The following is a 15,429-nucleotide window of genomic DNA, read 5'->3' on the forward strand; positions in this document are numbered from 1 at the left end:
AAGGCGAAACCAGTAGATATATCATTAATGTAGGGCCCTTCAGCAACAGCAGCAGCCGCAGCGCAGCGCGGGGCAGCAGTTAAATTTGATTTTCAATTTTTGATTTGAAACGCTGTCATTGACGACTTTATGACTCGAGTTGTGGTTTCTGTTTATGGGCCATTGCCCGGGCCGAAGACAGATGAGATGCGCGACAGCTGAAGAGTTGACAGTGGACAGTTTTTATTATGATTTGGCCAGCTTCTTGGTTCGGCTGAGGGGCGCTGTGATTTTGACTGCGAACCGAAGCCCTGACAAACGCTGCCATTGCATAACAAACTGTGTTGAGCTTCGGTTTCTTGGGCACAGCTTCTGCCTTGCCGCTGCTTCCTTCTCCAGCTCCACCTCCAATTGCATCTCTATCTCTCCACCTCCACGCGATGCAGATGGCTGCATTACACGGCGCATTCATTGCGCCTTCGATTATGATTTTGCTATAGGAAATGCTTAAATAATCGCAGTCGCAAATATTCCCACGAGTTTTTTTTTTTTTTTTTTTTTTTTTTTTTTTTTTTTGTCTCTTTTATTATTTTGGGTAGTAGCGATATCTACTTCCAGCCATCAGCAGCGTCTGATTGTCTGCTACATGAACAAATCCGCATTGGATTCTATTAAAAGCGTCTCTAATCGTCAGAAGCGACGCTGGTAATCACCTCAAAGTCACAAAACGAAAGACTGCAGCAACGAACTTGCTGTGCATGCTTAGCTTAACGTGATTTTAATAGCGGGTCGGTTCTGCATTTCATATTGGGGTTGCCTGCTCATTCAAGTATAAACAGAAATATATTTGTATTTATTTAGCCACTGGCTTCACGGCAAATGACATTGACCATTTTAAATACCCTGTAGCAATAAAAGCGTGGACAAAGCGGAATCAAGCAAATCTGGCTGCAAAATTATTAAGTGGTGCTAACCTTAGAAAAGTCAGTTGCGTGGTATGTCAGTGGGCCTCATTAAATTCTTCCTTGATTGCTCATTCAATTCTTGGCATTTAATTATGTGCAGACCTCAAGACAGGGTATCTCTTGGCAGTGATTCGGTCAACTTAATAGCTTAATAGAAATGTTAGGTCATTATAATTAATTGCTATTTTATTGACTATTCCAATTAAAATTATATTTAAGGGCGAGCTGAGCTAAGAGAATGTAACCTAAAATAGAATTGGAGTGCGTCTGGAGTTATCAATGGAGATTTGCTGTGTCACGCACATTCTAAGTATTTAACTCGCTTAGACCAATTTCCTTAATACTTGAGTGTCGCTGCTTTGAAGCCACTCTTAACATTGAAGACCTAACTAGATAATAGGAAAATTATTTGGCAATTTGCTAGCAAAAACTCATTGCCACAACTAATTCGCTTTACAACTGAGCGCATTGCAGCTGCATATGTTCAGAGGCGAGCCAGATAGTTGGATGCTCGGGTACATTGAGCAACAACCTTAAAGGTCGTTTTGCCATTTTGCGGCAAAGTGTCAAATCATCGCCAGAGCAGCCAAGAAGCCATAAGCTAACCTATATTTAACCCCAAACTATCCATCAAAGTACATGAAATGAGGGCTTCTGTTTTCCATTTTCATTTTGTTCTTCGTGCTGCAATCCAATGCAATGCGGTGAAGAAGCCTTTTGTAAAATTGAAAAACCATTTAAGTCCCGTTAATTTTAACACCCATTTTCTATGCCAGCCACAGATTGCCAAACAGAGTCTCGAAAGAAAAAAAAAAAATAAGGCGCAACGCTGGCATCGTAAACAAAAGCGAGAAGCAGCCGAAATACGTAATTCATGCGATAATTATTACCTACGGGCCACAAAGACCCTACAAACCTACACAGATATAAAGAGAGATAGAGTGAGGCAGAGAGAGAGAGTAAGAGAGATCCCCCAATAGCAAAAAATAATAAGAACTTTACCCTCGCATGAAACAGACTGCTTAATACTCGCCAAAGTTTAAGTTTATTAGACATTTGAGTTCCCATTTTGAAAGGTTTTTCAATACCCTTTTTGGCCTCTACCACGGTAGAGTCCTTATTAAATGAAGGAGCTTAGTGATGAGTAAGCTCATCAATAGCGACAGCTATCAACTGCCGTTTTATTTAAAACTGTAAACATAGACGAGGATATTCACAAATCTAATTCCAAACTGATAAGCTAGACAGCATGAATATACTCGTTTTACGGCCTGAACGGGTATTGGAAATAATAGAAGCGAGCAGTCGCTGCCGTGTAGATGATTGAAAAGCAACAAAGATTTGCATAGAAACGTGCGATTTTCGTTGTGCTGGCCTCCATCTGGCGAATACCCTCTGTAAGTGCCACAGGCATGTTGCACCCACAGCGCAGTAGCAACAGTAGCAGCAGCAGCAACAACAGAAACGGAGGCAGCAGCAGCAGTCGGAATCGTTTGTCGCGCCTGCTGTCAACATGTTCAGAGCTCGAGTCACAGCATGAGAACAATAAAACGAATTTGTATTCACTGTACCGTTTGGTGGCTTCTGCTGCTGCTGTTGCTGTTGCTGCTGCTGCCAATTGCTCATCCATTCATGGCGTCATTTCCACAGCAGCAGCCAGAGGCCACAGCTGGGACTTCCCGCTCCCAGTGGCAATTTGTTGTTGGCTTCTTTAGCTAATTGCAAATAGCTGCAATTAATCTAATTAATTTTTGGGTACCAGAAAGGTCTGCGGATTGGTTCATCTATTGTTGTCTGTCCTGTACCTCATTTATAATGTGTGTGTGGGCACATTTTTAATATACAACAAACATTTTTTTTTTTTTTTTTTTTTTTTTTTGAGATTGCAAATGAGTGCGCTTTTTGGGTAGACCCAAAAATGTCGCAGCTTAGGCTTTGTTCTGGCCGAAAAAAATGTCAAGATCAAAGTTAGGAGATATGAAGCAACGCTTTGATTAATGAAGGCAGTGGGACAGTAAACGAGGCACATTTTTGTGTTTTAAATTCAAATAAATAATAATTACACATTAAATAGATGCAAAAGATAAATGAGAAAACATTTGCGTACTCTAACGCAACATTCCATCATTAATAAAACAAACTGCCGAATAAATTATATAACGCACGATCCATTGAAAATCTTAGTAATTAACTGAAATGAAGGCATATTTTATAGAAGCAATTGAGTTTCACTTATTGAAACTTGAATGTCATTCACGACATAGCGCTAAGATCTTATCTGCAAAGAGCGAAACAAAATAAATATAGCACCAGCTTAGTGTGCACCGCATCATAAATTTCCAATGCAGACTAAAACTGGAAATCGAACGGCTCATCCAATGGGAATGCCAATGAGCATATAATATTCTAGAAAATAAATTTCAGCGATCGCCAAACAAATGAGCTCAAAATAAGGCGAAGCAGCTCTCAATTGAAAGTGACAAGCGCGCAACAATCGCATGCTAATGGAAGATAAATATATACATAGGAGTTGACTTCACTGCATATGGAAATGCCCAGAGAGAGAGAGAGAGAGAGAGAGAGAGAGAGAGAGAGAGAGAGAGACCTATCGACATACAGTAATATGCCTGCTCAATTCCAGACTCGCAGTAACTACAAAAATGTTTCTTTTATTAGGCATTTGGCAAAGCTGCACATCAAACCGCAGGGTCCGAACTCTGACCTCAAACTCAAACTCGAACCACGAATCACGAAGCAATCGCAAGATAAGAAGGAGGAAAAAATACAGCAGATTTATGCAAGTCTGGTGCAGAGTTGCCAGCAAGCTGGTAGCATCCATCATTATCGAGCGACATAGGTTTCCTTGGTTCGGCAGGCAGGAACCGCGGATAATCACTTGATCGCAGGCAAATCATTTATTGTGACACGATGCTCGATCGCAAATTGTGTTTATCAATGCAGCAGAAATCTCTAATTTGCCAACTTGTTGAGCCAATTGGCCAGCTCTCTCTCCCTCCCTCCCTCTCTCTCTCTCTCTCTCTCTGTGTCTGTTACCAAGTCGTCTGTTTGTATGTTGCTTATACGAGCTGAAATCATCTCTTTTTCTGCTTAATGAGTTTTATATTATCATAATTTATAATTCTCCTGGGAACAGATAATAATTTCAGACTTTTATTTCTGCATGCTCGCAAAATCAACCAAATATTAAATTAGATAAGCTGCAAGTGCGACTGCTATAACTTTTTGCACAGCTCGGCATTCCTGTTATTAGCATATGATATATCTCTATTTCTTATCTCTGTGATGATCAGTCAATTCTAAGTTTAGTATACACAAAATCTCTCTAATTGTTATATTCAGTTATATCTCTATTTCTTATCTCTGTGATTAAGTATAATATTAATATCTCTGCCAATTCTTACAGTTCTTATCTCAGCTTTGCATGCTTACTCGTGCATCCCAACCCACACATTTTATAATTTCACTCTACTAAATACTAATGAGAGTGCTAGATAATTTACATGTCTCTTTCATTATATTATGAAATTATGCTGGAATGCAAAACGAAGACTTATCTTGTAATGCTTAAATAATGACGCAAAAGGTTGCGCTTAAGTTGTAAAGAGAAACCGTCAGTCATGGAGAACTAATATGGAATAAGCACTTTAAGCTCATTCACAATGTAAACAACAATATTTACAAGCAAGTCTAGAACATTTAATTATATCAGTAATAAACCAAAATGTTCATGTAAGAATATTGCAATCGAGCACTACCGACTGCGTAATACTCACTCACGAGCCACAAAAAATAAGACCTGTTTGATAAATAAGTCAGAAGGACTCACAGTACTTTAACCGTTCTATTCGAGAGCTATGCCATTTATGATTTTGTGGCTTACACTGGATTACACTGGGTATTTCCAAAAGGCAAATCCGTAAAAATATTATAATACAAAAATAATATCGAAATATCAATATATCGATATATTCTTCAATCGATATTTGTAAAATTTCATATCAAATATCATACTGATATTTTTTCACAACTTCAAATATCATCGATACAATATTCTAAAAATATGCGACAACTAGATAAGCTAAAGACATTCTAGAAAGCTAATATGCCCGTTCTCGTTGTGAACGAGAGTAAAAAGCAAAGTTCACTTACATTGACAATACTGATGCTTAAGCAAATATCTATATGAAAATGACAAATTATTATTGCATTATATAAAATACGAAATAAACTACATTTTCTTTGATAGCACCTTTACTAAGTTCCCTGATCCCAGAGAAATTCCTTTTACTCTTCGCTTAAAGAAATTCCCCTGCTGCCACCAAACTGACTGCCTCTCAGTAGGCCCTATTCGAGCTAGGCATATCTGTCGGTAGTCGAAAGAGTCAACAGATGCGCCTCAAATTTACATACTTCCGCACATATCTAATCTTTAGTTTTATTGAGGCGCCGTGACTGAGATAATCACTATAAAAGCAAATGAGAAGCGAATTCAGAACGTTTAGTAAACTAGGGTTCGCAGAGCCCTCCACATCAATCAGTGCTGGAAAAGGGCCAAAATGGTTTACAGTGTGGCTGCACAGAAGCCGAGCGTGTTTAGTGCGCGCTATCGCTGGCAGGTGATAGCCACCATGACAGGTGAGATCCATATGAGGCCGCTGTGTAATCAAAGCATAATCCTATTTGTATATCCACATGTGAAGTGCACATCCTGACCTTGCAGCACGGCATCGGTGTGGGCTGGCTGGCGCCTTCGCTGCCTTTTCTGAGCTCAGATCAGACGCCGCTAAACACGCCCATCACTGTCACCGAGACCTCCTGGGTGGGCTCACTGATCGGCCTGGGCGCCCTGACGGGCAACATTATCTTTGGACTGCTGCTGGATCGCCTGGGCCGCAAAGTGTGCATGAACTTGCTAGCCATACCGAATATGGTAACTATATGAAGCATTGCTCAATTCAACAATTAGGCTAACATATTTCTGATAGATCTATTGGATTCTCATCTATGTGACCAAAGATGTGACATATCTGTACGCAGGTCGCTTTCTGGCGGGCATTACGGGCGGCGGCGTGTACGTGGTATTGCCCATATTTGTAGCTGAAATTTCCGACAGCAAGTAAGTTGGCCTAGATAAGCTCTCAAAATGAATATAGATTCAGCTTAATTTAGACAACAAACAAGCTGCTCTACGATGGGCGTATGTGATATTGTAAAACAGCTTGTTTGCTCTCGCAGTTTACAGTTTGTAATCTGAGCACCCTATAAGCCTGAGCTTACTTATGTAACTGCTTTCTTTTTGCGCCAACTCCCGCAGCATACGTGGCGCGCTATCTTCCATGGCCATGATGTATGTCAGCATCGGGCTTATGATCGGCTATTTGCTCAGCTCCTATCTGGACTACTATCTAGTGCCGTGCATAACTATAGCAGTGCCCGTGGTTTATCTTGTGGCCATCTTTGGCTTATCTGAGACGCCGCAGTACTTGCTGCGCAGGGGCCGGGATGAGCAGGCGAAGAAATCGTATTGTTTCTACAAGAATCTGACAATAGCCAAGCCAGATGGTGAGTCAGCGCACGATGATTCGACGGAAAGAGAGTTTGCGACTTTCAAGCAACAAGTGCTCAGCAGCGGAGTGCGCCAAGATATCGCCTGGAAAGATTTCTGTAAGCTTGATACTGATAAGACGCTGGGGCTTTTACAGCTTTGCATTATTTGTTTGCGTTACGTTTACAGTTAATCTGCCTACCGTAAAGATCTTTGGGCTGAACTTCTTGTTGATCTTCTGCAACCAGCTGTCGGGCAGCTTCGCATTCTTCAACTACACCTCGAACATCTTTAACGAGCTGCACACCCAGATAGACCCGAATACCTGCACCATTATCGTGGGCGCTGCCCAGGTGGTGGGCTTGCTCTGCGCCGTCGGTTTGGTGGATCGTGTGGGGCGACGCTGGCTGCTGCTCACCTCCATGGCCGGCATGGGCCTGGGCGAGCTGTCCATTGGGCTGCTCAAGGATCTCGCCTCCGCTGAGTTTCTGGCTGCCAACAACTGGCTCTCCCTGCTGCTCATGTGCTTCGTAGCCTACATAGCCGCCTTGGGCATTATACCGCTGATATTTGTCGTTGTTGTTGAGCTGCTGCCCGCCAAGGTAAGCTGAGATTAGCCACTGATCCACATAATCAAAATGATCTCATGTATTTGCATCTCTGTGTGCTATCTATCGAACAGATTCGCTCCCTGGGCACCTCCATTTGCATGGCCACGCTGAGCGCCTTCATGTTTGTCTCGCTCAAGATCTACCCGCTGCTGATCTTTGGCCCCGGCCTGCCAGTCACCATGTACATGTCGGCCAGCGTCTGTTGCATTGGGTTCGTCATACTGGGCCTCTGTCTGCCAGAGACCAAAGGCAAACAGCTGACGCACTAATTGAGGGCGCGTGTAGCCTCTACGTGTGGCTCTCGCTGATGAGTTCGCCGAACGGCATCAATCCCAGCGACCACGCCAAATTGTCGCTTTTGTATGGGCGAAACGTTGCATAAGTCGGGATTACCATTATGAGTGCCAGTGAGTGAGTGAGTGAGTGTTACGAGTACTCGCTTGTCAAGACAGTGCCGTCAAAGCAAACCAGACAACCGCCAGCCACAAATGGGGCATGGGGAGCATGGAGCTCATCCTGAACTCTTGAACTTAATTCAATTTCGGTTTCTTGCCATTGCTGTTATTGTTGCTTAGCTCACATTTCGTGTGTATTGTGTGCATGTGTGTGTGTGTGTAGTCTTTAAATATTATTTAATTTGACTTGGAGAAAGTCTGAGCTCTGTGCTACGAGTTCAAATTGAGCATGGGCCAATCAGTTAGCTATAGTTATGCAAATAATGAAATTAAAAAGACTTGAACCTAGCTAATATAGTAATTAATATAATAGTTACTATGCAAAAAAATAAAATAAATAAACAAATTATATAATAATAATATAAGTCGTAATATAGAATTAATAACAAATAAAGTAAACAAAATTTTAAAATAGGTAATAATATTATTTTATATATTTCAAACAATCAGGAAAAAAATAATAAGTTTAGACTAATATTTTGAGGCGCAAATTTGACAAAACGATAGATAAAAGATTCAATTTTCAAAGCAAGAGCTATTTATATTCATCAGACTCAATGTAGCTTTATGGGATCGCATTGTGCTTGAGCTGAGTTGTTCATTTGTCGAACAATTAAGGTAACATTTTGCTTTGTTTAACAGATGGGTAGAAAAAATATAAATTACTCCCATTTTATTTTTTTTTTACATTTTTATCCATATAGTACTGTTATTTATTCCACCAATAAATCAACATTAAATAATATAATGTAACATATAAAAACTTTTACCAACTTTACACATTGACTTTTACTTGCTTTCCATTTTCTCATTACTGCATTATCGAGCTTTATATAATTCATAGCTTTATATTTATATATATGCCTTATTTTGCTCCTCATTTCTTATCGATGCATCTAAAGTTTTCCTCAGTAATACGTGACAGAGGACAGCAAGTTTTATATAAATAAAATCAGGCCTTTAGGTTGACATGTAGTAAAAAAATATAATGAACGCCAATCTAAAGAGATTTACAACTATACAAAAAAAATCTTTTAAAAATACAATGCAGCTTGCAGTTGGCATCACAGCAGAGAAAAACTTGGCCAGAAAACAATATTTTGGTAGACACGTTTTGCGATTATGAAATGATAAATGCGAATTAATGAATTCGCATCAACAAACAAACAAAGACACATTAATTCCGAGAAATTATTTATTTGGGTTTTGTTTCGGCTGTACGAAATGTGGAGGGATGTGCACGCTCAAAAGTGAGCTTTATGACAGAGGGAGGACACACAAATCTCCCCCGATCGCAGCCGATCTGCCGCTGATGATAAATTGTATTCCAAGCGGCCATAGAAGACCAACAAAAGCCACAATTAACCGCACTTTGCGCGGCTTGCAGCTGCCTTTTCGGGAGTGCAGTCCATTGCAAATGCAATTTCATAATTTTCACACGTTTTTCCAAACGTCAGCTTTCGACTGGGAGCCGTTTTCCCAGTGCCTGACAAGCGGAAATTTAACCACAACGAGAGGAGAATTGTAACACTTGGATTTTTTTTGTATTCTCTTTTTAGCTTGCACTTAGGAGTACTTAAATGCAATTTCAGCTAATTGCAGCCGCTGATTGGCTGGATAAGCGCATATTTTATATACTTATATTGACCTAGTGCACACAGCTCCCAGAGACTCCCACCGCGGATGACTTGCCGGAAGCAGAAGTAACTCAATTATAAAGGCAGAAATGAAAGACTTAATACCCTAACAGCTTAGTTATCAATATGGATAAAAAAAATAAAAATTAAAAATATTACCTATTAAACAAAATAAATATTTTATTTAAAAAATAAAAATAAAAATTATTTATAAATGAAAAAGACAAAAATTAATTAAAATATAAATTAATAAAAATTTAATATTTCAATTTAAAAAAATTAATTTAAAATAAAAAATTTAGTTTACATATAAAAATAACATATAAATTATTATAAAAATAATTATGTTTGTTAACCCAAAAATCAATTCTCTTTATTATTATTAAACAAAATATTTTTATTTAAAAAATACATATATATTTTATAAATGAAAAACGACATTAATTAAAAAAAAAAAAAAAAAAAAACATTTTAATTTAAAAAAATTTACATTTCAATTTAAAAAATTTAACTTAAAATAAAAAATGTGATTTACATATAAAAATAACACATAAATTATTATAAAAAGAATTCTGTTTCTTAGAACCCCAAAAACAATTCTCTTTATTATTATTATTATTATTATTAATATTTATAATTATCATCATACTTAATTATCGCCCAGATTTTTAAATAGATGATCTTGAAGTTGTACAGAGCAATTTTCTTTAGAATATTTTGATCGTTTAATGTCTACTATTATTTACTATGAAATTCTATTAATTTAAGTAAAATGACATTGTAGAAATCATCTAAAAATACATAATCCAATCAATAATTCGTTACATATTTAATATCTATTCGTATAATACTCTATCTCTTTAGGTGGATTAGGCACATTCACTTTGTGTGTGGCCAAATGCAGTTTCGATCGCTCTCGCTTCGAAAATATGTATTATAAAAAAAGTGCCAAACAATTGAGACTAATGCTAGCGATTTCTCATTGCTGTGAGTGTTTGATTTGTGGTTCCACAAATTTCGATTGTTTGCTTTCGATTGTTTAAAGAAAGTGCTCCGTCTGCCAGCTAAATAAGCAGCCGGCCATTGTCTGAGCCCGGCCTATGCGCCCACTGGCCATTAATAGGCCATTTGCAATGCAAAATGTCATCCTTTGTGTGTGGGTGTATGTGTGTGTGTGGCAATGGTAGCCATATCCGGAGCATTTTATTATTATTCCACTCACCCAGTGATCTCTATTGATAACGCCTGAAATTGAGAGTGAAATAATTCACACAATTGCCACCCAAAAATTGTTTCTCGATTTATTTATTGTGTCATTGCAAATATCGTTTTCATTTATTATGATTTTTGATTTTTGTTTCCAATGATGCGACGTTTCCATTGTCCGCTCTTCTTCGCTAGAAATCAATTGTTGCAATTGTTATAAATAATTTCGACTATTTATATGCTCTAATTTCGTGGCGCTACCTTTGCGAATCGCCGCAGGCGCGTATTGTAAATAGAAGCCGGAGCTTTGGGAATTACGCATTGCCTTTGTTCAGTATTACATAAGCAACAGAGTTGAACTTTCAGAAAGATTATTAATAGAAAGGTGGGCGCAAAAGGTTGGCCAAGTAAAAATAATTGTTAAATAATTATTAAAGTAAGCCGATTCTCTTTCCAAAAGATGAAACGTTAGTCTACTTTCAGATCAGATGACCTAATCAAAAGCTATACAGTTATACACTCAAGTCTGACAGTTATATATATATATACATATAGAATATGCAATAGAGTAACAAAAACTTATATAACCTTCTATTTTAATAATAAATCATAGTTAGAATTTGCTTAAATTTGAATACAAATAATTCAATTTGAATTTTTGTGTGTGCCAAAGAAAGGGTTGAGTGAACTCTTTAAAACCCTAAATGGAAACACGCATAAGCTAGTTTCATATGCATTTATTCAAATACAAACAAAATAATAATAAACACTAAATTATTCAGATATGCAAAGCATTTGTTTGGGGCTCAGTTCGAGACCTGCCGTTGGTGTGAAAATTAATAGATAGACGCTCGTATCAAAACTTGTGTGGAATATGAAGAACTAGACGAGCTGACAAGCAGCTACCGTTCAACATCAGAAGAAACACCTCGCTTCGTCTTGGAACTGGAAAAATTGTTTTATGTATGCACAAATAAATTAACCATGATTAATTGAAAGGTCAAGCGATGAGCAGCAGCTGTGAAGTGCATAAAGACCTGAGCTGAGAGCGGAGAGCGGAGAGCAAAGAGCTGGAAGCTGTGAAGACTTCATCAAGGCAGTGCCTCAAAGACTCTGCGTTAATTGGCAATTGTTGAATCTGTCTCACGGATGCGCACAGACAGCGCAGACAATTTGTCCGGTATGCCGAATGACCTTCGGTGAACTGCGGACGGACAATCGGGATAGACGGTACAGGTTTTTGGCCATTTAAAGAACTAGACTTATAATTAATTAGATGCCGGCGATTGAAGTGCATAGAAAATTAAGCTGCAATTAACACAGAGACTCATTGAAGCTCTCTGAAATACCCTGTCTCTCAAATGTGAAAGGTATATAGAGCTGTACTTGACTTCCTGGTTTTAGTATATTTTAGTATATACCAAATATAAATATATTATTTTTAACTATTTAATTTTTGACTTTCATCCAACATTTGATCAGCAGTGTATGTGGCAGTCGAGCACTACCGACCACCTGCTAAAATGTTACTTGCTTTTTTATTATTTTCGTGTCGACTGCCTTGTAAAACGTCTGCCAATAATAATTAATATAACTTAAGTTGATGCCAGGCATCAGCTTCGAAAAGGTCATTAAGTCACGACAGGTAGCCGAAAATAATTTCTTATAGAGTCTCAACTGAAACAGCGAAAACATAAATTGATGTTAGAACATTAATTAAATGCCAGACTCGGAGGCTCCAATTTCGAAAGAACTGCGACTTGCCCAATACTAAAAGTCCGGCGAGAGGCATAAAATTAGCCATGATCAAAGAATGGCCGAGAAAAGAACGGTCCAGAGGCCAAAAGAACCATTCGAGCCGGGCTGGGCCTAACAACTAATTAGCTGACGATAACTTTCAATTTAATGGATTTCTATTTTCTATTTTCTTCAATTCTAATTTACGCCGGCCAATGACAGCTGTGTTTCTATAGGAATTCCATGAAACCAACAAAAGCTTAATACGAAATTAATCTATTGGCAATAAGAGTTGGAAGGAATCACAAACAAACAAAATACTTTTCATACCTTAAGAAAGAAACGACAGGTATAATGGTTATAAATGATATACGTACTCTTATGAAATGTAGTCATATTTTATTATAGAAAGCTATATATATATGAAGAAAACTTATGCAACTCTTCAAGAAAGTTGGTTGCATTGCTTAGGGTAGCTTCCAGTCGATCAATCCCGATGAGATCATTCTTATTTCTTTTCCTTACCCAAGTAAGTTTTTGACCTTGACTTGGGCTTATGTAATCATCGTATTGGTTCTGTTGAGTTCTTAGCAAATGATTGATGACTCAGGGGAAATGTGTGGGCATAACATAGAAACACAAATCATTCATATTTATAGATAGAGTTTGCTGTAACAACTTTCCCTGTAAAAGTGAGTTGCCAACTATTCGAAAAGAGAAATTCATTTACATATAATTGCGATTTTCTTATACATTATTATTATCTATTTGATTTCTTCACGCCTTTTTGTCGCATTCTTGAAACTAGCTTGTGAGGATTATATTCTTTCTTCGGTCCCCTTTGGCAGCTGACACACCTGCCACCCACAGAGCTAAGCAATTTGCAACGAAAGCAATTGCAAAGAGGAACTGCACAGACCCACATTAAATTGTAGACAGGTGTTTGCTTAAAGCCAAGCTAAGCCTTCGAAATTGTTACCTGGTTGTCAGCCAATTTCGTGGGGTCTAGCCGTCGTCCGTGGCCAATCTCTGATTGTAGCTGGCCTGTCAGCTGCGCCACGTGGCACCCGTATATGGCCCAAACACGAGCTGGCCCCCACACTTTAAGTGGCCAAGCCATCAATTATCCATCATCAATTATCCAGATATGCAAAAATTCTGAACTCAGCCCCAAGTGCAAGTGAACTTTAGCAGCTACCAAATGCTGACTCTACCCCCCGCCTGCAGCTGACTTGAGCAACTCGACAATTATGCTGGCTGCATGTTTATTTTGGGCTCCCTTGTCGCTTGACTGGGCCAAGTTGTTGTAATTTTGGTTATAAAACAAACACAAATGACATTATTCGCACGAAAAACAGGATGACTGTGGGACGTGGGACGTGGGACGTGCGACATGGAACCTGAGGCTACAGTTGCAACTGCGGCAGCTGTTGCCGCACGACTTTCTTCTTTAGCTTCTTCGTTGCAGCAGCAGCAGCAACAACAACAACAACAACAACTACAACAACAACAATCAATTCGACAGCGACGACATTTGCGCAGGCGCCTTTGTTGCGCTTTAACTTCCGGAAATCACGTTGCTTGTGATAATGTTTTGTTGTTGTTTGTTTCTTTACTTTTTTAAGGAACGGTACAAAAAATATTTTAAAAAACAAACATTGACGTTGTGCACGCGAGCAAAATTACAAAACTAACACAAATTTCAAGTTGTTAAAACTTTTTTTTTTTCAATTATGCAAAGGAAAATACCTTATAGAAACACAGGCTGATTACTTAATGCGGTCACATAATATGAGAAAAGGCCAAGATTCTTTTGAAAATGGAGCTGCAGCTGGGGCAAATGGTCTGCTCTATTAGCCTCAATTAAATAAGAACAAAACTAAAAAACAAAAGAGTTTTCAAAATCATCCATCTATCCATTTGTTCTCACCATTTGCAACGAGCCTTCTGCAAGTCAATGATTTGGCAACTAATGCGAATATAATTAATGGAGCAGCTAGAGTACCAACTGACGCCCCATTTTACTGGCAGTCGGCACTCCCAGAAGAGCCATGGGGCTAATGTCAGAGGCAATTGGCCTGGGCTCGAGCTGGGGCTGTCTGCAGTTGCCAGACATTCTTGATTCATACGGCAGCCAAACGGCCTTCCAAAGTGGCAATCAATTTTTTTTTTCTTCTTCTTTTTGCTTAAGACGTCGCGACGGCTGCTCTTAAGGCAAAAGACTTAACCACGTGTTGGGATGGTGTTGAAATGTGATGATCCAACAGCAAGTCGCTCGATCGTTACCTTAACGGCATTTGACCCCCAAGCGCTTTGAGCGTCAGCCACGTTTCCTTTGCCGGGCCGGGCCTATTCATTTCTTTGGTTATCAAATAAAATTTAAAAAAAAAAAAAAAAAAAAAAAAACAGAAACAAAAACACAAACGACAAAGAAAAAGAGCAGCCATGGCTAGCCCAAAACAATATGTTTTTCTATATGCCTTATTTTCTGCACAAATCACTTGACCTTAAGCATTGTTGTAATTTATTTGTCGTTTCCCACACACACACACACATACAGACAGACATCGCTTTTTAGAAGCTCAAAGCTGGGTAAACTGTATTACGACAATTTTTATTTTTTTGGTTTGGTTTTTTTTGGGTTAGTCGCTCTTTGGGTCTCCGTGGAGTCGCTTTGTGGACTGATTGTGCAATGATTCCCTGTCTGCTATTGTTGAGGCCCGGGCTGCTGCTGCTTATCAGCACTTGGCTTGCACTTAAATTGCACTCGCGGCCTGTGCACTGGGTGATATAACAGCCAGCGTAATTGAATGCCAGCAGCCATTGAAAGAGGTTTCAAAAATTACTTTAATGAAATCAAAATAATCGGAGATTTGGAAAAGATACGTCTGCTTAATAGTTCTTACTTTTGTTACTCTTTCCGCTGTACTACAAATATTTTCCGGTTATTAAATTAATGCATCCATAATTAATTATTACTACAAATACATATATCAGAATTGAATACGCACAATAGACACGGAAAACATAAAGGCGGAAGGGATTGTAAGATATTGGAGCAGCACTCGTAGTAGACACAGTTTAAAAGAAAGATTCGGAGGTACAGATATAGAGATACAGATACAGATAAAGAGATACAGATACAGATATACAGATACAGAGATACAGATACAGAGATATAGATACAGAGATACAGATACAGAGATACAGATACAGATATACAGATACAGAGATGCAGATACAGAGATACAGATACAAATACATTACATACCA

At 38.6% G+C, this 15,429-nt stretch overlaps 1 protein-coding gene and 1 long non-coding RNA gene across 2 annotated transcripts; one reads left to right on the forward strand and one right to left on the reverse strand.

The window, feature by feature from the left end:
- Positions 1-5,468: 5,468 nt before the first annotated feature.
- Positions 5,469-7,920, forward strand: LOC6572576 (facilitated trehalose transporter Tret1-2 homolog). The gene is made up of 6 exons (XM_001998647.4): positions 5,469-5,600; positions 5,666-5,895; positions 5,951-6,081; positions 6,280-6,629; positions 6,700-7,112; positions 7,193-7,920. Exons 1-6 carry the CDS (start codon positions 5,522-5,524, stop codon positions 7,388-7,390), a joined length of 1,401 nt encoding a protein of 466 aa, XP_001998683.1. The 5' UTR covers positions 5,469-5,521; the 3' UTR covers positions 7,391-7,920.
- Positions 7,921-12,861: 4,941 nt separating this feature from the next.
- On the reverse strand, positions 12,862-13,817 carry LOC122756876. The gene is made up of 2 exons (XR_006356736.1): positions 13,136-13,817; positions 12,862-13,065 (listed from the first exon to the last, which is right to left on the reverse strand). It is a non-coding gene; the product is annotated as an uncharacterized LOC122756876 (long non-coding RNA).
- Positions 13,818-15,429: the final 1,612 nt, after the last annotated feature.

Source organism: Drosophila mojavensis, unplaced genomic scaffold, assembly GCF_018153725.1.
Source record: "Drosophila mojavensis isolate 15081-1352.22 unplaced genomic scaffold, ASM1815372v1 contig_19, whole genome shotgun sequence".
Taxonomy (NCBI): domain Eukaryota; kingdom Metazoa; phylum Arthropoda; class Insecta; order Diptera; family Drosophilidae; genus Drosophila; species Drosophila mojavensis.